The 27,989-nt window shown below is 35.3% G+C and overlaps 1 protein-coding gene across 1 annotated transcript in view; it reads left to right on the top strand.

Moving 5' to 3' along the window:
• STXBP5L (syntaxin binding protein 5 like) overlaps nucleotides 1–27,989 on the top strand; it is a 406,674-nt gene that overhangs the window by 109,140 nt on the left and 269,545 nt on the right. Inside the window, exon 5 of the mRNA XM_027586273.2 lies at nucleotides 7,759–7,859. Within this exon, the coding sequence (XP_027442074.1) occupies nucleotides 7,759–7,859 (101 nt within the window). The remainder of the gene's footprint in view (nucleotides 1–7,758; nucleotides 7,860–27,989) is intronic.

Raw genomic sequence — 27,989 nt, 5'->3', positions numbered from 1 at the left:
GTTAAATATCCAGTAGTGCAATTGCTGGGTCATAGGGTAGCTCTATTTTTAATTTTTTTAGGCACCTCCACACTGTTTCCCAAAGTGGCTGTGCCAACTTGCATTCCCACCACAGTGTAAGAGGGTTCCCCTTTCTCCACAACCTCTCCAACATTTATTATTTCTTGTCTTGTCTTGTCAGTTTTTGCCATTCTAACTGGCATTAAGGTGGTATCTCAATGTGGTTTTGATTTGAATTTCCTTGATGTCTAATGATGATGAACATTTTTTCATGTGTCTGTTAGCCATTTGTATCTCTTCTTTTGAGAAGTGTCTGTTCATGTCTTCTGCCCATTTTTTTGACTTGATTATTGTTTTTTGGGTTTGAGAAGTTCTTTATAGATCTTAGATAACAGTCCTTTGTCTGTAGTGTCATTTGCAAACATCTTCTCCCATTCTGTGGGTTGCCTCTTTTGTTGATGGTTTCCTTTGCTGTGCAGAAACTTTTTATCTTGATGAAATCCCAAAAGTTCACTTTTGCTTTTGTTTCACTTGCCTTTGGAGATATGTCTTGAAAGAAGTTGCTGTGGCCAATGTCAAAGAGATTACTGCCTATTTTCGTCTCTAGGATTTTGATGGATTCCTGTCTCGCATTGAGGTCTTTCACCGATTTTGAGTTTATCTTTGTGTATTGTGTTAGAGAATGGTCGTTTCATTCTTCTGTATATAGCTGCCCAATTTTCCCAGCACCATTTATTGAAGAGACTGTCTTTTTTCCATTGCATATTTTTTCCTGCTTTGTCGAAGATTATTTGACCATAGAATTGAGGGTCCATATCTGGGCTCTCTATTCTGTTCCATTGGTCTATATGTCTGTTTTTGTGCCAGTACCATTCTCTCTTGGTGATCACAGCTTTGTAATATAGCTTGAAATCAGGCAACGTGATGCCCCCAGCTGTGTTTTTCTTTTTCAACATTTCCTTGGCGATTCAGGGTCTTTTCTGATTCGAAACAAATTTTAGGATTGTTGTTCCAGCACTTTGAAAAATGTCATTGGAATTTTGACTGGGATGGCATTGAAGGTATAGATTGCTCTGGGTTGCATAGACATTTTAACAATGTTTATTCTTCCGATCCATGAGCATGGAATGTTTTTCCATCTTTTTATGTCTTCAGTTTGTTTCATAAGTGTTCTGTAGTTCCTAGAGTATAGATCCTTTACCTCTTTGGTTAGGTTTATTCTGAAGTATCTTATGGTTTTTGGTGCTATTGTAAATGGAATCGATTCTTTAATTTCTCTTTCTACAGTTACATTGTTAGTATATAAGAAAGCAACTGCTTTCTGTACATTGATTTTGTATCCTGCCACATTACTGAATTGCTGTATGAGTTCTAGTAATTTCGGGGTAGAGTCTTTTGGATTTTCCACATAAAATATCATGTCTTCTGCAAAGAGACAGAGTTTAGCTTCTTCTTTGCCAGTTTGTATACCTTATTTTCTTTTTGTTGTCTGATTGCTGTTGCTAGGACTTCTAGTACTATGTTGAACAATAGTGGTGATAGTGGGTATCCTTGTCGTGTCCCTGATCTTAAGGGAGAGGCTCTCAGCTTTTCCCCATTGAGGATGATATTCGCTGTGGGTTTTTCGTAGATGGATTTTATGAACTTGAGGAATGTTCCCTCTATCCCTATACTCTGAAGAGTTTTAATCGGGAAAGAATGCTGTATTTTGTCAAATGCTTTTTCTGCATCAATTGAGAGGACCATATGGTTCTTCTCTCTCCTCTTATTAATGTGTTCTATCACAGTGATTGATTTGCAAATGTTGAACCACCCTTGCTTCCCAGAGATAAATCCCACTTGGTTGTGGTTCATGATCCTTCTGAGGTATTGTTGGATCCTATTAGCTAGGATTTTGTTGGGAATTTTGGAATCCATATTCATCAGGGATATTGGTCTGAAATTCTTTTTGATGGGGTCTTTGCCTGGTTTGGGTTTAAGGTAATGCTGGCCTCATAGAATGAGTCTGGAAGCTTTCCTTCTGTTTCTATTTTTTGAAACAGCTTCAGGAGAATAGGTATTATTTCTTCTTTGAATGTTTGGTAGAATTCCCCAGGGAATCCATCAGGCCCTGGACTCTTGTTTTTTGGGAGGTTTTTGATCACTGCTTCAATCTTGTTACTGGTTATTGGCCTACTCAGGTTGTCAGTTTCTTCCTGTTTCAGTCTTGGGAGTTTATAGGTTTCCAGGAAGGCATCCATTCCTTCCAGGTTGCTTAGTTTATGGGCATATACTTGTTGATAATAATTTCTAATAATTGTTTCTATTTCCTTGGTGTTAGTCGTGATCTCTCCCCTTTCATTCATAATTTTATTAATTTGAGTCCTTTCTCTTTTCTTTGGATAAGTCTGGCCAGTGGTTTATCGATCTTATTAATTCTTTCAAAGAACCAGCTTCTAGTTTCATTGATCTGATCTACTGTGTTTCTGGTTTCTAATTCATTGATCTCTGCTCTAATTTTAATTATTTCTCTTCTAATATGTGGCTTAGGCATCGTTTCTTGCTTTTTCTCTAGTTCTTTAAGGTGTAAAGTTAGTTGGTGAATTTGGGATTTTTCTTTTTTTGAGTGAGGCTTGGATGGCTATGTATTTCCCACTTAGGACTGCCTTTGCAGTATCCCATAGATTTTGAACCGATGTGTTTTCATTCTCATTGGTTTCCATGAATTGTTTAAGTTCTTCTTTGATTTCCTGGTTGACCCAAACATTCTTGAGCAGAGTGGTCTTTAGCTTCGAAGTGTTTGAATTTCTTCCAAATTTTTTCTTGTGATTGTGTTCCCATTTTAAAGCATTATGGTCTGAGAATATGCAGGGAATAATCTCAATCTTTTGGTATCAGTTGAGACCTGATTTGTGACCTATGTGGTCTATTCTGGAGAAATTTCCATGTGTGCTCAAGAAGAATGAGTATTCTGTTGTTTTAGGGTGGAATGTTCTGTATATTATCTATGAGGTCCATCTGGTCCAGTGTGTCATTCAAAGCTCTTGTTTCTTTGTTGATTTTCTGCTTAAATGATCTCTCTATTGCTGAGAGTGGAGTATTGAGGTTTCCTACAATTAATGTATTATTATCAATATGACTCTTTATTTTGGTTAACAGTTGGCTTATGTAGTTGACTGCTCCCATGTTGGGGGTGTAGATCTTTACAGTTGTTAGATCTTGTTGGATAGATGCTTTAAGAATGATACAGTGTCCTTCTGTGTCTCTAATTACAGTCTTTAGCTTAAAATCTAATTTGTCTGATATAAGAATTGCTACACCAGCTTTCTTTTGAGGTCTGTTGGCCTGGAAGATGGATCTCAATCCCTTCACTTTCAGTCTGGATGTATCCTTAGGTTCAAAATGAGTCTCTTGTAGACAGTGTATCGATGGGTCCTGTCTTTTTATCCAGTCTGCAACCCTGTGCCATTTTATGGGAGCATTTAGGCCATTCACGTTGAGAGTGATCATTGAAAGATATGAATTTATTTTCATCATGTTGCCTGGGAAGTCCTTATTTCTATAGTCTGTAAATTTCTGTTCTATATCACTCTTGGGGTCTTTCTCCTTTTTTAGAACCCCTCTTAATATTTCTTGCGGGGCTGGCTTAGTGGTCACATATCCTTTCAATTTCTGCCAGTCTTGGAAGCTCTGCATCTCTCCATCCATTCTAAATGACAGCCTTTCCAGATAAAGTATCGTTGGCTATATGTTCTTCTCATTTAGTACCCTGAATATGTCTTGCTTGCCCTTTCTGGCTTGCCAGGTCTCTGTGGATAGGTCTGACGTTATTCTGTTGTTCCTCCCTCTGTACATAAGGAATCTCTTCCCCCTAACTGCCCTTAATATGGTTTCCTTGTTTCTAAGATTTGCGAGTTTTACTATTACATGCTGGGGCATTGGTCTGTTTTCCTTGATCTTGGGAGGGGTCCTCTCTGCCTCTAGGACACGAATATCTGTTTCATTCCCCAGATTAGGGAATTTCTCAGCCACAATTTGCTCAAATATATCTTCTAGTCCTCTCTCTCCACCCCCTCAGGGATCCCAGTAATTCTGACATTGGAACGTTTCATGGCGTCACTTATTTCTCTAATTCTGTTATCATGGATTTTAAGCTGTTTCTCCCAGGCCTCCTCTTTTTCCTTCTTTTCTATCAATTTGTCTTCTAGATCACTAATTCATTCTTCTGCCTCGTTTACCGTAACTGTTAGAGTATCTAGATTAGATTGTATCTCATTAATAGCATTTTTAAGTTCTGCCAGTTTAGCTCTCATTTCTGTCCTTAGAGACTCTATGTTGCCATTAATCAATTTCTCCATTCTAGCTATTGTCTTCATAACTGTTACCCTGAAGTCCATTTCCAACATCTTGTTTATATCTGTATCCATTTGTAAATCTGTGGCAGAAGTCACAGTCCCTGAGTCTTTCCTCTTTGGGGGGAGGTTTCCTCCTCCTAGTCATTCTTTTGAGGGGTGGTTGAGGGAACCTACAGAGTCCAAATTACTGACCACAACCCACGTAAGATGCACCTGTTTTATAGGGACTTTAGGGTTGTCGGCCTCTTGTTCTCTCAACCTGTCTTCTGGGGGAGGGGCCTGCCGTGCTGTTACTCAGGTAACCCTGTTTGGGCAGAGTTGCCCTGCCCCCTGTGGGGGGAGGTGTTGGGCTCAGTGAAAACTGGTTTTTTTGGGGGGGCTTTTGTTCTCTGGTGGCTTTCCCTGGTGGCTTTCTGCATCTCTTCCAAGAGTCAGAGCAGAAGAGACTCTTTCTAACCCTCTGTCTCAGAACAGAGAGATCGCAGTCTGCTCTTCATTGAGCTCTCCAGGCCACTCTATCTCCCTTTCTGTCTGTGCTGCTAAAAAATGCAGCATCCTGGGTTGTGTGCCCCTCAGCTTCCAGGTCCAGGCACGTCTCTGCCCTTGTGCTTCTAAAACTGCTAGTCGCCCCCAGGCCCCATGCACAACCAGAGGATCCAGGTTTTGGTCGGGCGGCTGCCCTAAAGTCCTTTCCTCACTGCTACTGGTCTGCGAGTCTGTGCCCCATCCCCAGCCCGGGAGGGTTTCGCGCACCAGCAGTGCAGGCTCCCAAATCCTCCCTCCCCCTTCTGTTTATCTTCCGAAATCTGCCCTCAGAATCACAGCTCCCTGCTTTATACCTTGACACCAACCACCTGTGATATTCTTTTTGTAGCGATCCAGTTGTATCTTTTTACATCTCAGGCTGATTTCATGGGGGTTCAGAGTCGTCTGGTAGATATCCAGCTCAATTCAGGGGTCCGGCTGGAATAGGGTCCCCTATTCTTCCACCATCTTTTCCTCCTCTCACACTCAATTTCTTTACCTTTTCCCAAACTTTATAGTCCCTGACCTCACAGCTGATGTTTTTATTCAGTTTTTAGTCTTTTCATAGATCTTTATTACTTGTGCTTCTTATAGATTCACTTTGCTTTTGTAAATAAGCCCTAGACACCCTGCTGATGTGCTTACTTTCATGTGTCTTATAATCTCTGTTGATGTTGTTATGCTAAGTGGTCCTATTCACATCCCTCCAAATTGATAAGTTGCCTCCTATTTTAATCATAGAACTAATAATACTGACTTCCTTCCTAGATTTATTTGGCTATTATTAGTATATATTACTGAATATATGCTGCCTTTAATTCCATTGCCTTTGGCATATTACATCTTTTGTATAGCACATAACTATTTAGAGAATGTTTTATTAATTTCATATATCATGTTCTATCCTCACCCTGTTTTAAGTGAATTTCCATTGTCCTTAGAAAGGAGATCAGTATCCTGTATCAAAAAAAAAAAAAAAAGAAATGAGCTTATCAAGCACTTGTAAGCAATCCTAATAACATTCTAGTTTGTATATAAGTAACATTTAGAGATGGTTTATAAATAAAACAAGCAAACAAACAGAAAATTCCTCAAGGCATGTATAGAATATATTTTATTGCATGGAATGTAATTATCTCTGAGTTCTTGTTAAAATGTATGTATCAATGTATAACTTTTAACATGTGTATTTATATACTTACATACAAATATGCAAATTATATACATTTTTAACATATTTTAATGGGTATACTCTTGGATTACAATTTGTGTTTTAAAAGTTATTCTTTGAGGGGCGCCTGGGTGGCTCAGTCGTTAAGTGTCTGCTTTCGGCTCAGGTCATGATCCCAGGGTCCTGGGATCGAGCCCCGCATCGGGCTCCCTGCTCCGCGGGAAGCCTGCTTCTCCCTCTCCCACTCCCCCTGCTTGTGTTCCCTCTCTCGCTGTGTCTCTCTCTGTCACATAAATAAAATCTTTAAAAAAAAAAATAAATAAATAAATAAATAAATAAATAAATAAAAGTTATTCTTTGAGCCTAAAATCACAGGTACACAATATGAAGAGAAGCATGATAGGATACATGAGCATTTTTATCTTAGGAATCTAAATGTTCTTCTGTAACAGTTTCTATCTTCTCTCTTTTAATTCCTAAAGAAGAAATAAATCTTAGGAATTTCAGTATAACTATATCTGATCATCTAAATGGGATAATCATTTTATATATGTAGTTGATGTTATAAACTATGAAAGGTTACTTGTAACAGATTACTTTGGAAAATATGAAAAGAATTTTGGGTATATGAGGATACCATGATTCTGCAAGATCTCTTTTATAGAACATAGTACTCTAGAGTACCTTCAGGCTTCGTCATAGGGCAAGCATTGGCATTTTTAGCTGGGAAACTCATAATAGTGAAAGTTCTGACATAGTTTAAGATATTCTTACTTAAGTAAATAGTTCAAGCATATAGATGTATGAAATCATACATGGCCACTAGTTATCTGCCCTTATGGTGTCTGCTGTATTAAGAAGTAGAAAATATCCTATTGTATTTGAAATATAATTCATCTGTATTTGGATGTAATGTAAAAAAATTGGTATTATTTTTGTAGTTATACTGATTTCTAGCTGGAGAAACATTTTCTTTTATTAAAGATGTTTTCTTTTATCATAGATGAAGCTTCTTTTCTTTTCTTTTTTAAAAAATTGTGTATTTATTTGAGAGAGAGAGAGAGCGGGAGGGGCAGAAGCAGAAGGAGAGGGATAAGCAGACTCCCTGCTGAGCAGGGAGTTGAACTGGGGCCCTGGGATCATGACCTGAGCCAAAGGCAGATGCTTAACCAACTGAGGCACCCAGGTACCCCATAGATGAAGCTTCTTGAAACAAGTTATCTATTGAAAATAAATTATACCAAGTATACTTTTTAGAAAGTATATATACCGTCCAACTGTACAGAAAATCCTTACAAATGACGAATTTTTATGTGACCAGATTGCAATTTTAAAACTGGGTTGGATATTTTCTTTTCTGGAAGCTACATAGTATGTGTGTGAATATTAGAGACAAGAAAATTAAACTTAGTTTTTCCCAAAGAAAGTACAAAAATCCTTAATAGTTCTAATGATGCTTACAATAATTTTTTCTCTCTAGTGGTAAATACATATGACTTGAGGTAGTCATCCAGACCAATCTATATGTAGTAGTTCACTTGCTTCTACTCAGCATTCTTAGCCTTCCTGATTGAAATATGTACAGTTATTTTTCCTTATATTTCTAGGTTATATAGATACAAATAACTCTTCAAGTAGTGAAAAATTCAGTGAATTATCTTGTTGTTTTTGCTTAAATAAAACTCTTAAGGAAGTCACTCACTTGCTTTGTCTTCTTTTTTGTTTCAGGGTGCTTTGGTTAGTGCAAGTTCAGATGATACCCTTCATTTGTGGAATCTTAGACAAAAAAGGCCAGCTATTCTTCATTCTCTTAAATTTAACCGAGAACGGTAAGAATGTCTGAGTTAAACAATTTCTTGATGTTTGAGAAAAGTATTTCCTGAGAAGTTTCAGGTTAACTTTTGAAAGACTAGATTTTTTCAGAATCTTAATATCTGGAAATAATTTGATGTTATGCTTGCTTTTATAGTAGTTTACTTTTGCAGAAAATTCATAATTGATTAGATTCAGTCATCTAATGGGGAACTCCTACCATTTCTGTTCTTGCTATAAACTGGCACTGCATCAGTGATGCATCTTTTCCCCCCCAGGCCACGGTGCTGAAAACTCAGACCTAAAATTTTAAAAGTCAAGTAAATACTAAAGTTTTTTTACACCTTTTGATCATGGCAGTTATGTCCTACACTAAACTCTTTTGCTTAAATATTTTAACATGAAAAAAAACCCTGAGACAAAAGTTTTAGATTCCAAAAATGTTGGTACTAAGTGTTGAGCAATACTACACATACAAGCTTAATGTTTTCCAAGATGGTAATTTGATCAGAATTTAGATTCTCCCATTTTAGAATGAAATATTAGTAATCAGAAAGAGAAAATTAAATGAATGGATATGGGAAAATTTACTAGATTTTATTTGTAACAAATTACCAAACTTTAATGTTTCTAATGTTGGTGTCAATTAGACCTAGAACATAATTTACATCTACTCAACTGATAATCCACCTGGAGATAAGTAAAATTTGTATTTCATTATCTGTCTCTGTAATTTAACTGAAAAATAACCTGATATTTGTTTATTATTTGGAAAACAATCTAACTCTTTGCAGTGAATGAGAAGGGCCATCACAGGAAAATTTGATGTTAATGAAAGAAAAAGAAACCCCTGAGAAGTAAATTTACACAGATTAGCAAGTACTATTCAAACTGAGGTAGGTGAATAATGGAGGCAGGCAGTCACTGCTAAGAACTCAAGATAGTGCTTATTTTATTTTGTTGAATGGTAATAGTTTAATAAGGAATCATCACTATATGGACAGAGTTTAAAGAAGTAAATCTGTTTTTATAAGTATGTGAGGAAAAACGATGGCAGTTATGCAGACATTCTTTTATTTACCTGAAGTTTTTTTCACTTGTGTGCATACTGTACTATTTAAATCATTAACCTTCAATATTCATGAGTGTTATGTCTACAGTTTTTTAGGATTCAGCATCAATTATATTTATTATATCCAGTATATTTTGAGAGGAGGGAATTTGTATTTTAGATGTCTGCTAAAACTAGATGGAATTTCTTTATTTAGATTAGATCTAATTTTGGTTATTTTATCTTAAATTTTAAAGTAAGTAATATAGCAGAAATTTCAGGATATTAAAAAATTTAAAGATCAGTCAAGAGTTGTTATACTATTCCTGTTTTTTATCACTAAAAATATTACCTACACAGATATTGACATATTGATTTTATCTCTTTCTCTGCTTGTAAAAGTTTTGTTTGTTTCAATGATTTGAGTAGATCTGGCTCTACACCTTTGTGTAGATGAACAGAATAGGTTTTTCACCCTCACAGTTGGAATGTTGAAGGAAATGTTCTGGCCCCTTTTATGGCCCTTTTGGGGGGGAGGGGGAAAGAAACAATTGATGGTGATGATTTTCAGTTATAATTTTATTATCTCAATTGATGTGGATTTACCTGTTAGCAACATAAAAGACCAAGCTGACAGCTTTTGGACATATAGAATCATAGAATTTTGTAGGCATTGCTCATCTTAATACTTACAAAAATATGATATCTATATTTTTGACAAAGATAAATTCATTATCTTTAATTTGAAAGTTATCATTATCTTGAATTGAAATAATCATTAACTATCACAATTTACTGTAGGGAGGGAAATATTTTTAAATGTATGGTGAATGGAGGCCTAGGTCTGTAAAGGAGAATTTAACCAAGCATCTTTTGGAACTCTAAGCCTTCTTAAATTAGCCAGTAAACTATGTAAATTTTTATATATCCTTATGTTTGTACCATATATATATTTATATAGTTTATGCTATACATTTTAGGTTTTTATTTATTTTTTATAGGGCACCTTCAACCTTTGGTCTCATATTCTTTGAAGGCAGTAACTGTTGAGAAATAGGTTTAGATATTTCAGCTGCTTCTGGGGAATGATCCTTGGATTCCTTTCAAATCTGATTTTAAAGCTAAATATGGAAGAACAACTGTTTTGATTTCTGTGCTACATGATCTGAAAATTAATAAAATAAGGCATTCATATTTTAGGCATGTTAATAGTCCTTGCTATCACTGATCATAAATTGTATAATGGGAAAAGCTTAGAATTGTTTTATATGGTTTTCAAGTAAAATTCAATAGGTAGTCTATGACATAAAGACATTAGCTTATTTGTACTTATTATATCAGAGTTTATTTTTTTTCTATCTGTGGTGTTCTGCTTTGGTATCATCAGAGTACTTCTAAGAAATATTAGCTAAGCTGCAGGGAAGGAATATTTTAAGAACCCTATAATTTATGAAATTATCTAACAAACTTGATCCATCAGAGTTGGCTTTTGGGGAAGTTTATAACTCCAATTTAAAAAATACTATTGCTTTATAAAGGTAATTTGCATTATGTTTATTTTTAAATTTTCTTGAATAATTAACATATTTACCTGGTTTGACATTCAAAAGATGTAAGTTGTGTATACAGTGAGGATTTATCTTCCACTCCTCTTCCTTGGACACTTAGTCCCCATCAATGGAGGCAAGCAGTGTTACTTATTTACTATATCTTTCCAGAGATTTATTATGTACACATAAAGGCAATTATATGTAACATAATTTTTTTCCTTATGTATATATAAGCAAATATGAATATATATGTTTCTATAACACAAATTATAGCATGTTATACAGTTTTGTACCTTGTTTCACTCTTTTTGTAATTCTAAAGATCATTCCTTATCAGTATATAAAAAACTTCCTTATTTTTTTTCTTTTTGGTGTGTGTGTAAGTGTTACCAAATCAAGAAACTGTGTAGGGGTGCCTGGTTGGCTCAGTTGGTGGAGCATGAAACTTGATCTCAGGGTTATGGGTTCAAGCCCCATGTTGGGTATAGAGATAACTTAAGAATAAAATCTTAAAAAAAACATTAAAAAAACAGTGTAAGTATTAAGTGTACACCATGAAATAATTTACCTATGTTAACAAACACAAAAATCAAGAAACAGAAAATTACTAGACCCACAGAAACCCCCGTTTTACCTTTCAATCACTACCTAATCCCCAGGTGTAATACTATCCTGATTTAAAACACTATAGATTAGTTTTGCCTATTGTTTAGAAAATTATAGAAGTGATATCATACATATATTCTTGTTTATGTTTGGCTTCTTTTGCTCGATGTTCTATTGATAAATTTCATCCATGTTGCATGTAGCTATAGTTTATTACTTTCATTGTTATGTAGTATTCAATTTAGTGAATTGTCTTCAGTTTGATTAACCATTCTACTTTAATTCTTGCTTAAAATTAACTTTTGTATTTCCACTTAAGTTTTAGAAATAACTTGTCAAATTCCACAGACACATTTGCTGAGATTTTGATTAGAAAACTAATTTGAAAAGATATATGGATTCATGTTCATTGCAGCATTTATAACAGCCAAGGTATGGAAGCAACCTCAGTGTCCATCAATAGATGAATGGGTAAAGATGTGGTATGTGCATGTGTGTGTGTGTGTGTGTGTGCATGTGTGCGTGTGTGTATACGCACCGCACACACGCACACACACAATAGAATATTACTGATCCATAAAAAAAGAATGAAATCTTACCATTTGTGATAGCATGGATGGACCTAGAGGGTACTATGTTAAATGAAATAAATCAGACAGGAAAAGATAAATACCATATGATATCATTTACATGTGCTATCTAAAACAAAACAAAACAAGACTTATAAATAGAGAGAACAAACTGGTGGTTGCCAGGGAAGGGGGTGGTGGGCAAAATAGATAAATGAGATTAAGAGGTTCAAACCTCCATTTACACAATAAAGAAGAAAAAAAAGAAATACTTTGAATCTGTAGATTAGTTTGAAGAAAACTGACATATCCCATGATGATGGGGGATGGCAATATTGATTCATTGTCATTCACGATGACAGCATTGAATCATTCAATCAATGAACATGGTATATGTTATATCCCTCCATTTCCTTAAGTCTTTTTTGATTTCTCTAAATAACATGTATAAATTTCTCTGAGGTCTTCCACATTTTTTTAGATGTAATCATAAACATTTTTTTTTAATTCCAATGTAGTTAACACACAGTGTAATATTTGTTTCAGGTGTACAATTAGTGATTCAACAATTCCATCCATCTCCCAGTGCTCATCACAAGTTACTCCTTAATACCCATCTCCTATTTTACCCATCCCCACTCCCACTTCCAATAGTTTATGCTCTATAGTTAAGGTCTGTTTCTTAGTTTGTCTTTCTCTCTCTCTTTTTCCCCTTTGCTCATTTGTTTCTTAAATTCCATGTACAAGTGAAATCGTATGGTATTTGTCTTCATGAATGATTTATTTCGCTTAGCATAATACTCTCTGGCTCCATCCATGTTGTTGCAAATGGCAAGATTTCATTCCTTTTTATGGCTGAGTAATATTCCACAGTATGTATATATACAAACACGGACAAACACACACATACCACATCTTCTTTATCCATTCATTAGTCAATAGATGTGGCTGTTTCTTTAATTTGGCTATTGTAGATAATGCTGCTAAAAACATGGGGGTGCATGTATCCTTTTGAGTTATTATATTTGTCTCCTTTGGGTAAATACCCAGTTGTGTGATTACTGGATCATAGGATAGTTCTATTTCTAACTTTCTGAGGAACCTTCATACCATTTTCCACAGTGGCTGTACCAGTTTGCATTCCCACCAACAATGCACCCCCCGGGTTCCCTTTCTCCACATCTTCTCCAACACCTGTTATTTCTTATGTTGTTGATTTTAGCTATTCTGATAGGTGTGAGGAGATATCTCATTGTAATTTTGATTTGTATTTCCCTGATGATGAGTGATGTTGAGTATCTTTTCATGTGTCTGTTAGCCCTCTTCTTCTTTGGAGAAATGTCTCTTCATAACTTGTGCCCATTTTGAAGTGTTGAGTTGTATCAGGTTTTTTATATTTTAGATACTGACCCTTTATTGGATATGTCATTTGCAAATATCTTCTCCCATTCTGTAGGTTGCCATTTAGTTTCGTTGATTGTTTCCTTTGCTCTGCAGAAGCATTTTATTTTGATGAAGTTGCAATAGTTTATTTTTGCTTTTATTACCCTTCCCTCAGGAGAAATATCTAGAAAAATGTTGCTACTGCTGATGTCAAAGAAATTCTGCCTTTTCTCTCTTCTAGGATGGTTTCAGGTCTCACATTTAGGTCTTTAATCAGTTTTGAGTTTATTTTTGTGTACGGTATAAGAAAGTAGTGCAGTTTCATTTTTTTTGCATGTAGCTGTCCAGTTCTCCCAACATCATTTGTTGACGAGACTGTCTTTTCCCTATTATATATACTTTGCTCCTTTTTCAAAGATTATTTGGCCATATAATTGTGGGTGTATTTCTGTGTTTTCTTTTCTGTTCCCTTGAACTTTGTGTCTGTTTTTGTGCCGGTGCCATACTGTTTTGATTACTACTGCTTTGTAATATAACTTGAAGTCTGGAATTGTGATACATCCAGTTTTGTTTTTCTTTCAAGATTGCTTTGGCTATATAGGTTTTTTTGTGATTCCATACAAATTTTAGTATTATTTGTTCTAGTTCTGTGAAAACTGCTGTTGGTATTTTAATACAGAGATTGCATTAAATGCGTAGATTGCTTTGGGTCATATGGATCTTTTAACAGTATTTGTTCTTCTACTCCATGAGCATGGAATATCTTTCCATTTGTTTGTGTTATCTTCAATTTCTTTCATCAGGGTTTTATAATTTTCATAGTACAGGTCTTTTACCTTGGTTAAGTTTATTCCTGGTATTTTATTATTTTGGGTGCAATTATAAATGAGATTGTTTTCTTAATTTCTCTTTCTGCTGCTTCGTTATTAGTGTATAGAAATGTAACAGATTTCTGTGCATTGATTTTATATCCTGTGACTTTACTGAATTCATTTATCAGTTCTAGTTGTCTTTTGGTGGAGTTTAAGTGTTTCTATTATATAGTGTCATGTAATCTGCAAATAGGGAAAGTTTTACTTCTTCCTTTCCAATTTTGGATGCCTTTTATTTCTTTTTGTTGTCTGATTGCTGTGGCTGGGACTTCCAGTACTATGTTGAATAAAAGTGGTAAGAGTAGATATCATTGTCTTGTTCCTGACCTTAGGGGGAAAAGCTCTCAGTTCTCCCCTTTGAGCATGGTATTGGCTGTGGGTTTTTCATATGAGGTATATTATGCTGAGGTATGTTCCCTCCTAACCTACTTTGTTGAGGATTTTTATCATAAATGTTGTACTTTGTCAAATGCTTTTTCTTCATCTATTGAAATGAGGATATAGTTTTTACCCTTTCTCTTATTAATGTGATATATCATGTTGATTGATTTGTGAATATTGAACCACCCTTGCAACCGAAGAATAAATCCCACTTGATTGTAGTGAATGATTCTTTTACTGTACCGTAGGATTTGATTTGCTAGTATTTATTGAGAATTTTTGCATCCATGTTCATCAGAGATAATGGCCTGTAGTTCTCTTTTATGTGTTTGTGTGTGTGTGTATGTGTAGGGGGTTCTTTATCTAGCTTTGATATCAGGGTATTATTACTGGCCTCATAGAATGAATTTGGAAGTTTTTGTCTTTTCAGTTGTTTGGAATAGTTTGAGAATAGGTATTAACTCTTCTTAAAATGTTTGATAGAATTTGCCTGTGAAGCCGTCTGGTCCCGGCCTTTTGTTTGTTGGGAGTTTTATTTGATTACTGGTTCCATCTCCTTGTTTAAAATCAGTCTGTTCAAATTTTCTGTTTCTTCCAGCTTCACTTTTAGGAGGTTATATGTTTCTAGGAATTTATCTATTTCTTCTAGGTTGTCCAATTTGTTGACATATAATTTTTCATAATATTCTCTTACAATAGTTTGTTTTTCTGTGGTATTGGTTGTTATTTCTCTTCTTTCACTTCTGATTTTGTTTGAGTCCTCTCTCTCTCCCTCTCTCTCTCTCTCTCCTCTCTTCTTGAGTCTGGCTAGAAGTTTATGAATTTTGTTTATTTTTTCAAAGAATCAGCTCCTGGTTTCATTGATCTATTCTATTGGTTTTATTGTTTGTTTTGTTTTTTTTGGTTTGTATATCATTTATTTCTGTTCCAATTTTTTATTATATCCTTCTTTCTGCTGTTTTTGGGTTTTGTTTGTTCTTCTTTTTCTGGTTCCTTTAGGTGTAAGGTTAGGTTGTTTATTTGAGATTTTTCTTGCTTCTTAAGGTAGGCCTGTATTGCTATAAACTTCCCTCTTAGAGGCACTTTTGCTGCATCCAAAGGTTTTGGCTTGTTGTATTTTCATTTTCATTTGTTTCCATGTAATTTTTTATTTTCTCTTTGATTTCTTGGTTGATCTATTCACTGTTTAGTAGCATGTTATTTAACGTCCATGTATTTGTGGTCTTTACAGATTTTTTTCTTGTGGTTAATTTCTAGTTTCATAGCATTTGGTCAGAAAGGATGCATGGTATGACTTTGCTCTTTTTGAATTTGTTGAGACTTACTTTATGGCCCAATACGAGGTCTATTCTGGAGAATGTTCCATGTGCACTTGAAAAGAATGTGTATTCTGCGGTTTTAGGATGCAGTGTTGTGAATGTATCTGTTAAATCCATCTGGTTCAATGTGTCATTCAAAGCCACTCTTTCCTTGTTGATTTTCTATTTGGATGATCTATCCATTGATGTAAGTGGGTTGTTTAAAGTCCTCTACTCTTACTATATTAGGATCTATTAGATCCTTTCTGTTTATTTGTTATGTTTATGTATTTGGGAGCTCCCATGTTGAGTGCATAAATATTTACAATTGTGTATCTTCTTGTTGGATTGTTCCCTTTATAATTGTATTTGTAATTGTCTCTTATTACAGTCTTGTTTTAAAGTCAATTTTGTCTTATATAAGTTTCCTACTCCAGCTTTCTTTTGACATCCATTTGCATGATAGATATTTCTCCATCCTCTCACTTTCAATCTGCAGGTGTCTTTGGTCTGAAGTGAGTCCATTGTAGGCAGCATATAGATGGGCTTTTTTTTTTTTTTTGGTGTGCGGGGGAAGGGCAGAGGGAGAGAGAGAGAATCTTAAGCAGGTTTCATGTTCAGTACGGAGCCAGAGGTAGGGCTCAATCTCACAACCCTGAGATCATGACCTGAGCCAGAATGAAGAGTCAGACGCTTAAGCAACTGCACCACCCAGGCACCCCAGGTCTTGTTTTTTTTATTCATTCTGTCACCCTACATCTTTTGATTGGAGCATTTGGCCCATTTGCTTTCAAAGTAATTATTGATAAATAAGTATTTATTGCCATTCTGTTACCTGTTTTGTCATTGTTTTTGTAGTTTTCCCCTGATCCTTTCTTCTCTTGCTCTCTTTCATGGATTGTTGGCTTTCTTTAGTGACATACTTGGACTCCTTTCTCTTTATTCTTTGCATATCTATTAGTAGTTTTTGATTTGTGGTTACTATTAGGTTTGCGTATAACATCTTCTTCATATAGCAGCCTGTATTAATTGATAGTTACTTAAGTTTGAATCCATTCTTTACTCCTCTCCCACCCATGTTTGAGGTATATGATGTCGTATTTTATATCCTTTCATTTTTTAATTCCTTGACTGATTTTTATAGATATACTTATTTTTACTGATTCTGTGCTTCCACCTTTTTATACTCCTGCTAATGTTTCTTTTCCATTTAAAGTGTTCCCTTTAATATTTTTTGTAGGGCTGATTTAGTGGTCATGAACTCCTTTAGGTTTTGTTTGTCTGAGAAATTCTTTATCTTTCCTTCTATTTTGACTGATAGCCTTGCTGGATAGTCTTCCTGGCTGTAGATTTTTTTTCCTTTCAGCACTTTAAATACATAATGCCTCTCTCTTCTGACCTGCATAGTGTCTGCTGAAAAATCTGATAGCCTTATGGGATTTCCCTAATATGTAACTCTCCTTTTCTCTTGCTTCTTTAAAAATTTTTTCCTTATCACTACTTTTTGTCATTTTAAAAACTATGTCTCTGGGGCACCTGGATGGCTCAGTTGGTTAAGTGTCTGCCTTCAGCTCAGGTCATGATCCCAGAGTCCTGGGATAGAGTGCCATGTCCCTGCTCCACGGGGAATCTGCTTCTTTCTCTGCCCCTCCCTCTGCTCATGCTCTTGTGCTCTTTCTCAAATAAATAAATAAATCTTTAAAAAATAATAAATAAAAAAATAAAAACTATGTCCTTGGGTTGATTTTGTTGGGGAATCTCTGTGCCTACTAGATCTGGATTTCTGCTTCCTTCCCCAGATTAAGGTAGTTTTCAGCTATTATTTCTTCAAATAAATTTCCTTCCCCCTCTTCTTTCTTTTCTTCTTCTGGGATCCCTATAATGCGAATGTTATTATGCTTGATGGAGTCACGGGGTTTCCTAAGTCTATTCTCATTTTGCATAATTCTTTTTTTCTCATTTGCTCAGCTTTATTACCTTCCATTACTTTGTCTTCGAGGTCATTAATTCATTTTTCTGCTTCCTCTAGCCTGCCAATTATTCCATTAAGTGTATTTTTAATTTCATTTTTTGTGTTCTTTATCTCTGATTGGTTCTTTTTTATCTCTTTGTTAAGGGTCTAACTGATGTCCTCCACTCTTTTCTCAAGTCCAGTGAGTACTTTTAAGATCATTACTTTAAATTCTCTCTGGCACATTACCTATATCCATTTTGCTTAGGACTCTTTCTGTTGTTTTGTTCTGTTCTTTCATTTGGGACATATTCCCCTGTCTTTTCATTTTGTTTAACACCCTGCTGTTTTTGTGTGTTAGGAAAGTCAGCTGTGACTCCTGCTCTTGAAGGTAATGGCTTTATGAAAAAGAGGTCCTGTAGCGCCCTGCAGTGCAGTGTCTCTTGTTTTCTGGGACCTGACACTTCACGAGTGTCTCCTATGGGCTTTGTGTGTGCCTTGCTGTTGAGTCCTGCCTGCTTTTTCCTTCATTCCAGTCATTTGCAGAAGCTCTCTTTGCCTGTTTTGGGCAGTGTTTGGTCCCTGGCTGGGTATGGTGTGTTTTAACAAAGTGTGTGCTGGTCTTGTGTGTCGACCTCAGAGAGTCAGGGACCTGGGGCAGCAAAGGAACTGAGAAAAAGAGATGACAGTATAACGAGGCACAGGGGACCCCCAAGCAAAGAGCCCGAGGTGCTGAGGTTTATTTTCTATAATCTAATATACCTTCTACAATGACATAGGTCTATAATGGTTTACAGCAGGGGCTTAGTAAGGCACATTCTTCCAGGTACACAGGGTTAGTTAAGTGAAGCAGTGGGAGTGGAGAAGGAGTAAAGAAATCTATAACTGGCTGTGATCAATTAATTGTAAACACCATTGTACTCGGACCTTAACACAGGATAAGAGAACAAAGAAGGGAATGCACAGTGTGCTGTTTACAGCTGGCTTCCTATCTACAAAACATCTTTTGCTGTGTACTTTAGAACAGATCACACACATCCCAAGGGCATTTCACTCTGATCCTTTCAGGTTATTTTTAACCATGCAATCTCGAGTTTTCTCAGAGATCTCGGAGTCTAAATGAACATGCACCAGTGGTCGTTGTGGCGTTCTCTTTCCCACACTTGTGAAGTGAGGCCTGCTGCTGCCACTAGACCTGAGGCCCCACAAAATGTGCAGGTCAGGAGATGAGGTCTTGGTGGGGTCTTCTGGGGGAGGGGTCCTGCAGCATTGGAACTGAGGAAAGCATGACTGGGAAGGGCAGATCTGCTGAAATGCAGGTAGGTGGGGCTTGGTATAAACAAGTTAGGTAGCTAGAGTAGGTGACATGCTGGTTCCTGCAAGTGGCCATGTGTTTATACTATGCTGGGGGGCTGGGGAGGGAAATGGTGCCTGCCAGCTCCCTTGTTCCTGGAGGGGTCTCCCCATGATACCTGCCTCTCCAGGCCATGTTCTGAGAAGAATAAATAACTCTACATCCTGTCTGCCCCGGTGTTTTTCATACTGCTGCTTCCACCCTCTATCTCCAGTGGCTGCCGGGCATCCCTTTAAGGTCAGGGACTTCACTTCCTGATGTCTTCTGGGCTCTCCAAGAGTGGAGCCTGCTGATTTATAAAATTCCAGGCTTTAAGTCTCACTGGTTGTAAGAACTCACGAGATTGGGCCCCCTCTCACTTTCAAAGCCAAATGTTAGGGGATTCCTCTTCCATGTATGGACTTCCCAGTGTGATAGTCTGTTTTTCACCCTTCTCCATGCCACTAGCTCCCTCCCCACCCCAGAAGGCCATGGTCCATTTCACTCCCAATCTGTGTCTTCACCCTTCCTATCTTCTTCAATGTGGCCTCTTTTCTACATTTAGTTTTGGAGTTTGTTCTGCCAGACTTCAGCTCATTTTCTGGGTTATTTATACTGACGTTATTTATGTTGTGAGTGTTATTTAGTTGTACCTGTGGGACAAGATGAGCTTAGGGTCCTCCTACTTTGCCATCTTCCCAGCTTCCAACTATGTGTTATTTGTGTTATATACAGGGTTTTTTAGTTTTAAGGCAGAGGACCAGGGAGAAAAGGGGCTATTTTACCTTGGTCAGAACTAGTGATTCTAATTTAATTATTTTTATTAAATTTTTTTGTGGCATCCAGCCCTCCCTAGGCAGCCCCTTCTCAAGCCTAGGGGCATAAAAATTTGATAATTATAAATTCACATGCAGTTATAATATATAATGCAGAGGGATCTCATGTACTCCTTGCCCAGTTTCACCCAATGGTAGTAACATCTTTAAAAACTATAGTACGAATTCAGAACCAGGATATTGACATTGATTTGGACAAATGTATAATGACATGTATCCATCATTATAATATCATACAGAGTAGTCACTGCCCTAAAAATCCACTCTACTTTGCCCATTCATCTCTGCACCCAATCCACCCCCAGCAACTACTGTTTTGTTACTGTCTTCTTTCATAGTTTTGCCTTTTCCAGAATGTCATATAATTAGAATCACAGGGTATGTAGTCTTTGCAGATTGGCTTCTTTCCCTTAATAATATGTATTTATGGTTCTTCCATTTATTTTCATGGCTTGATGGCTCATTTCTTTTTATTGCTAAATAATAGTCCATTATCTGAATATAGCAGAGTTTATTTATCTGTTCACCTCCTGACCAACATCTTGGTTGCCTCTATGTTTTGGCAATTATGAATAAAGCTGCCATAAACATCCACATGTAGACGTGGACATATGTTTTCAACTCTTTTGGGTAAATACCAAAGAGTGCAAGTACTGGATGCTATGATAAGAATGTGTTTAGTTTGTTGAGAAATTGCCAAATTACCCTATCTTCCAATGTGGCTGTACTATTTTGCATTCCCACCAGCAGTGAAAGAGAGTTCCTCTTTAGGAACTGTGAATTATGAAAGACCTGTACCCCTGAAACAAATAATACAATATATGTTAATAAAAAATAAAATAAAATAAAAACTGTAAAAGGAGACAAAGACAAAAAAATAACATTTCTTAAAGCCTATAATGATGGGGTATGCTAAAGGGACACAGGAGCCACTGAAAGAGGCTATTCATCATTTTGCATAACAATTAATCATTTTGCATTCCCACCAGCAGTGAAAGAGAGTTACTCCATATCCTTGTCTGCATTTGGTATTGTCTGTTCCAGATTTGGCCATACTACTAAGTGTGTAGTGGTATCTCTTTATTGTTTTAATTTGTGTTTCCTTAATGACATATGATGTGAAGCATCTTTGTATATTGTTATTTACCATCTGTATATTTCCTTGGTGAGATGTGCATTAAGGTCTCTGGCCCATTTTTACTGAGTTGTTTGTTTTCTTATTGTTAAGTTTTAAGAGTTCTTTTTATATTTTGAGTAACTATCCTTTATCAAATGTGTCTTAAGCAAATATTTTCTCCCATTCTGTGGCTTTTCTTCTAATTCTCTCGACATCATCTTTCACAAAGCAAAAGGTTTTTTTTTTATTTTAATTAAGACCAGATTATTAGTTATTTCTTTGATGGATTGTGCCTTTGATATTACATCTAAAAAGGCATCACTATATCCAGGGTCACCTAGATTTGTCTTATGTTATCTTCTAGAAGTTTTATAGTTTTGTGTTTTATGTTCAGGTCTGTGATCCATTTTGAGTTAATTTTTGTGAAGGGCATAAGGTCTTTGTTTAGATTCATTTTTTTTTTTTTGCTTGTGGATGTCCAGTTGTTCTAATACAATTTGTTAAAGAGAATCTTTGCTCCATTGTACTGTCTTTGCTCCTTTGCCAAAGATCAGTTAACTATATTTATAGGGGTTTATTTCAGGACTCACTATTGTGTTTCTGTCATTGTGGTTTTAATTTACAATTCCCTTCTGGCTCATTTTGCTGAACATCTTTTCATGTGCCTATTAGCCTTCTGTATATAAACTCTTCATTGAAATGTCTATCTCTGTCTTTTGCCCATTCGTTGATTGGGTTATTTTTTTAATAGACTAGTTTTTAAAAACAGTTTTAGATTTACAGAGTAGATGAAAGATAGTACAAACGGTTTCCATATATCCCATCACCCAATTTCCCCTTAGTTACTAGCATCTTATATTTGTTACAATTAATTAACCAATATTGATACATTATTATGAAAGTCCATAATTTATTCACATTTCCTTTTTACCTTTCTTCTTCTATTCCAGGATCCAATTCAGGATGTCACGTTACATTTAGTTGTCATATCTTCCTAGGAACCTCTTGGATTTAATAGTTTCTCAGATTTATTGTTCTTAATGACTTTCACAGTTTTGGGGGCTGCCTGGTCAAATATTTTGTAGGATGCCCTTCTATTGGAACTTGATGTTTTTCTCACAATTAGACTGCGGGTACGGGTTTTGGGGAGGATGATCACAGAGGTAAAGTGTCATTTCATTATTTCAAGGGTATATACTATCTATATGATTTAACACTGTTGATAGTGACTTGGATCACTTGGCTGAGGTAGTGTTTGTCAGGTTATTCCACTATAAAGTTACTCTTTCTTCTACTTTTCCATGCTGTTTTCTTTGGAGGGAGTCATTATGCACAGCCTGCACATAAAGACTGGGGATTTATGCTCGACCTCCTTAAGGGCAGGAACTTTAGAAATTATTTGGAATTTATTTGCAAAGGAGATTTATCTCTTCTTTTCCATTTATGTACATATTTTTTTATTGATTCATTCAATCATTTATTTGTAGCAATATGGACTCATAAAATCTTATTTCACACTTTGGGTTATAATTTAATTCTAGTTTACTGTTTTGTTGCTCTTATTATTCCAATTTTGGTTGTCATGAGCTCTTTCAGTGGCTCCTGTGTCTCTTTAGCATACCCCATTATTACAGGCTTTAAGAAGTTTTAAATACTTCCTTACTTGCTTCAAATTCATCTTACACACTTTAGGCCCCAGGCTAAAATCAGCCTTTTCTCCATTTTCATTTTATTATATTAGATACCAAAATATGGATACTAGGTGTGCTCATTGCTACTGGAACATTGTTGCTTCTAGGCCCACTCACCTAACATAGCAAGGAAATATATGTGTATATACTAAAGCATGTCTATACAAATATCGACAAATACTTATAAATATTATCTATTTGTATCTATATTAAGATAAATGTGAATTTACCTTACATCTTCCCATCAAGATGTGAATTCATCTTGATGTCTCCACCTGTAATTCATTACCATATGGGTCATTCCTCCCCTTGTTTATGTATAAATTTCCATTCCAACACTGAGAAACTTGATTCCTACTATCCATTTATTTAGTTTTTCAATTCCAGTGTCCATGTATATCAGTATCAGAGTTCCTAATCCATATCCCTGTCGGAAGCAACTTTATCAACTAGAATATAGTGTTTATGTACAGTTCTTTTTGTCTTTAGTCCTATAGACTGCACTCATTTCCATAATTATTTAGGTCAGCACCTTTCCCTCAACTCTCTTTATTGAGGTGGTTTCATACATTTGTAATAGAATTAAATTATTTTGTTATAGGCTGCATTCCCTCTTGGGATCCTCTGAATTATAAAAAGTGATTTTAAAAATTTTATATGCACTAAGTTTCATTTTTTGTGCTGTAAACTTGTGTTGAGTTTTACAAATGCTTATTTCCCATCTTATATGAGAAATTTTAAACTTTATTTGGCGGTGTTCTTATTGTTGAGTTATGAGTTCTTTAAATACTTCAAATATAAGACCATAATCGGAAGGGCATCTAGGTGTCTCAGTCAGTTGAGCATCCAACTCTCGGTTTTGGCTCAGGTAGTGATCTTGAGGTTGTGGGATTGAGGCCTGCATTGTGCTCTGTGCTCAGCATGGAGTCTGCTTATCCCTCTCCCTCTTCTCCTTCCCCCACTCTTTCTCTCTCTCTCCTCTCTCTTTTTCAAAATAAATAAATAAAATCTTTTTTTAAAAAGACCCTAATCAGATATGTACTTTGCATATATTTTGCTAAGTCTGTGGCTTGTTTTTTAATTCTCCTAACAGTGTCTTTTATAGAGCAGGAGTTTATAATTTTAATGAAGTCCAACTTAACACTTTTTATTTCATGGAATGTGCTTTGGTGTTTTATCTTAAAATTCATTGCCAAATTCAGGTCTTAAAGATTTTTTCCTGTGTTTGCTTCTAGAAGTTTTGTCATTTTACATTTTACATTAAAGTTATGATCCATTTTGATCTTTGTGAAAGATGTAAAGTCTGTGTCTAGATTCATTTTATTTGCATATGGATGTCAAATTATTTAAGTACCATTTGTTGAAAAGATTACCATTTCTTCAATGAATTGCTTTTGCTCCTTGTCAAAAATCAGTTGATTGTATTTGTGTGTGTCTACTTTTGAACTATCTAGTCTATTCCATTGATCTGTGTTTCTATTCTTTTGCTGGTACAGTGCTGTCTAGATTATAATCACTTTGAAATAAATCTTATAATTAGCTGGTATGAGTTCTCCGACTTTATTATTGTCATTGTATTTCTCCCCATTCCTTCCCCATTTCTTTCCCCCTCCTTACTGCCTTGACTCCTTTTTTCCCCCCCTCTCTTGCTTCCTTCCTCTTCTGTATTGTGTTGGCTATTCTGGGTCTTTTGCCTTTCCATATAAACTTTAGAATTATTTTGTCAGTATTTACCAAAAAAAAAAACCTTCTGAAGTTTTGATTAAATTTGCATTGATTCAATCTGTAGATCTAGTTAAGAGTAATGGATGTATTAACAAAATCAAGTCTTCTAATCCATCAACATAGAATATCCTTTTGTTTGATTTTTCTGTTAGATTTTTGAAGTTTTCTGCATATAGATCCTATACATATGCTGTTAGAATTATATCTAAGTAGATAAAATAGATAAATTCTAATTGTTTTTAGTATTGTTATAGATAGTATTATGTTTTAAAATTCAAATCCAATTGTTTATTTGTGGTATATAGAAAAGTAACTAATAGCAATTGTCCTGTGTCCTGAACCTTATTTTAACTGCTTTTTTAGTTTTAGAATGTTGTTTTTGTCAATTCTTCAGAATTTTTACATAGGACAATTATGTCTTCTGTTAATACAGATAATTTCATGTCTTTCTTCCCAATTTATATAAATTTTATTTCTTTTTAATTGTCATATTGCATTAGCTAGGTCTTCCAATGCAATGTTGCATAGGAGTGGTGGGAGGGGAATCGTTCCCTTGTTCCTGATCTTAGGGGAAAAACATTTAGTTGCTTATTACTAAGGATGATGTTGCTCTAGGATTTTTGTAGGTATTCTTTATCAAGTTGAAGAAGTTCCTCTCTATTCCTAGTTTACTGAGAGTTTCTCACAAATGAATATTAGATTTTTTCAAATGATTTTCCTACATCTATTGATTATGTTCTTTCTTCTTTAAACTGGTGATATGATTGATTATATTAATTTTCAGTATTGAGCTAGACTTGCATACCTAGAATAAATTACACTATGTTTTAGTGTAAAATATTTTTTATACATGTTTGGATTTCATTTATTAATATTTTGTTGAGAATGTTTTCATTTATATTCATGAGATGTATTGGTTTATAGTTTTCTGTTATTGTTATGTCTTTGTCTAGTTTTGGTGTTACAGTAACGCTAGCCTCAAAGAATGGTTTAGGAGGTATTGCCTCTGCTTCTATTTTCTGAAAGACATTGTAGACAATTGGTATAATTTGTTTCCTTAAATGTTGAGTAGAATTAACTAATGAACATGTTCCAGCCTGGTGCTTTTTCTGGAAAGTAATTAATTATTGATTTAGTTTCTTTAATAGATCTAGGCCTATTCATACTATTTCTCTTGTGTGAGTTTTAGTAGGAATTTAGTTTAGTGGGAATTAGTCCATTTTACCAAGATTATCAAACTTGTGGACATAGAATTTTTCATCATATTCCTAATGATTCCTTTTAATGTCCATGGAATTAATACAGTCATCTTCCTTTGTTTCCAATATTGGCAATCTGTGTTTTCTTTCTTTTCCCCTCTTGATTAGCCTGATTAGAGGTTTATCAATTTTACTAATCATTTCAAAGAACCAGCATTGGGTTTGGTTAATTCTTTCAAATTTTTGTTTGTTTCACATCTCTAATTTTTGCTATTTTTTATTCTCCTGGTTTTTAGTTTAAATTGCTCTTCTTTCTCTAGTTTTCTAATGTTAGATTAATGATTTTATATCTCTATTTACTAAAGCTTTCATTTAATGCTATAAAATTTCCTATAAGCACTGCTTCTGCACCTCATAAGCTTTGATTAGTTGTGTTTTCATTTAGTTACTATATTTTAAAATTTTTCTTGAAATTTCTTCTTTGAACCATGCTCGATTTAGATTTTATCTCTAAATGTGTGAGAATTTTTTACCTATCTTTCTGTATTTAATTTTTAGCTTAATTCCATCATGTTTTGAGAATGTACTTTGTATACACACTAATTTAAAATTTGGTAAAGAGTGTTTTATGATCCAGAATGAGTTTATGTTAGTGAATATTTTATGTGAGCCTGATCTAAATATTTTTGCTTTTCTTAATTGCAGTAATCTATAAATGTCAGTTAGATCAAGTAGATTGATGGTCTTGAATTGGTCACCTCTATTCTAACTTATTTTCTCCCTGCTTGATTTATCAGTTACTGAAAGATGAGTGTTGAAGTCTCCACTACAGTCTCTCTCTATGTACTTTGATGTCTATTGTTAGGTACATACACATTTAAAAACTGTTATGTTGCCTTGGACAATTCTTTTATCATTATTTAATGCCCTTCTTTATACTCAACAATATATGAAGTCTGCTTTGTCTAAAATTAACATAACTACTTCAGCTTTCTTTTGATTAGTATTAGATGGTATATCTTTCCTTTTTTTTCTCTTTTATTTAAGTTCAATTAATTAACATATATTATTGGTTTCAGAGGTACAGGTCTGTGATTCATCAGTCTTATATAATACCCAATGCTCATTACATCACGTGCCCTCCTTAATGTCCATCACCCAGTTACCCTATCCCTCTACCCCTCTCCCCTCCAGTAACCCTCAGTTTGTTTCCTATGATGAGGAGTCTCTTATGGTTGGTTTCCCTCTCTGGTTTCATCTTGTTTTATTTTTTCCTCTCTTCACCTATGATCTTCTGCCTTGTTTCTCAAATTCCACATATCAGTGAGATCATATGATAATTGTCTTTCTCTGATTGACTTATTTCACTTACCATGATACCCTCTAGCTCCATCCATGTCATTGCAAATGGCAAGATTTCATTTTTAATGACTGAATAATATTCCATTTATGTGTATGTGTGTGTATATATATGTGTGATACATATCACATCTTCTTTATCCATTCATCTGTCGATGGACATCTATGCTCTTTCCATAGTTTTGATACTGTAGACATTGCTGATATAAACATGGGGTTGCAGGTGCCCCTTTGGATCACTACATTTGATCATTGGGGTAAATACCCAGTAGTACAATTGATAGTTTATATGGTAGCTCTATTTTCAACTTTTTGAGGAATCTCCATACTATTTTCCAGAGTGGCTGTACCAGCTTACATTCCCACCAAAAGCGTAGGAGTGTTCCCCTTTCTCCGCATCCTTGCCAACATCTGTCATTTTCTAACTTGTTAATATTAGCCATTCTGATTGGTGTGAGATGGTATCTCATTGTGGTTTTGATTTGTATTGCCCTGATGCCCAGGGATGTTGAGCATTTTTTCACGTGTCCATTGGCCATTTGTATGTCTTCTTTGGAGAAATATCTGTTCATGTCTTCTGGCCATTTCTTAACTGGATTATTTGTTCTTTGGGTGTTGAGTTTGGTAAGTTCTTTATAGATTTTGGATAGTAACCCTTTATCTGATAAGACATTTGTAAGTAGCTTCTCCCATTCTGTGAGTTGTCTTTTGGTTTTGTCGACTGTTTCCTTTGCTTTGCAAAAGCTTTTTATCTTGATGAAGTCCCAGTAGTTCATTTTTGCCATTCTTTCCCTTGCCTTTGGAGACGTGTCTAGCAAGAAGTTGCTGTGGCTGAGGCCAAAGAGATTCCTGTGTTCCCCTATAGGATTCTGATGGATTCCTGTCTCACATTTAGGTCTTTCAATCCATTTTCAGTCTATTTTTGTGTATGGTGTAAGAGAATGGTCCAGTTTCATTCTTCTGCATGTGGCTGTCCAATTTTCCCAACATAATTTGTTGAAGAGACTGTCTTTTCCATTGGATAGTATTTCCGACTCTGTCAAAGATTAGTTGACTAGAGAGTCAAGGGTCCATTTCTGGGCTCACTGTTCTGTTCCATTGATCTATGTGTCTGTTTTTGTGCCAGTACCATACTGTCTTGATGATTACAGCTTTGTAATAGAGCTTGAAGTTTGAAATTGTGATGCCACCAGTTTTGGTTTTCTTTTTCAACATTCCTTTGGCTA

Source organism: Zalophus californianus, chromosome 1, assembly GCF_009762305.2.
Source record: "Zalophus californianus isolate mZalCal1 chromosome 1, mZalCal1.pri.v2, whole genome shotgun sequence".
Taxonomy (NCBI): domain Eukaryota; kingdom Metazoa; phylum Chordata; class Mammalia; order Carnivora; family Otariidae; genus Zalophus; species Zalophus californianus.
The sequence above is the reverse complement of the archived record's forward strand: the minus strand, read 5'-3'. Positions and strand labels throughout refer to the sequence as shown.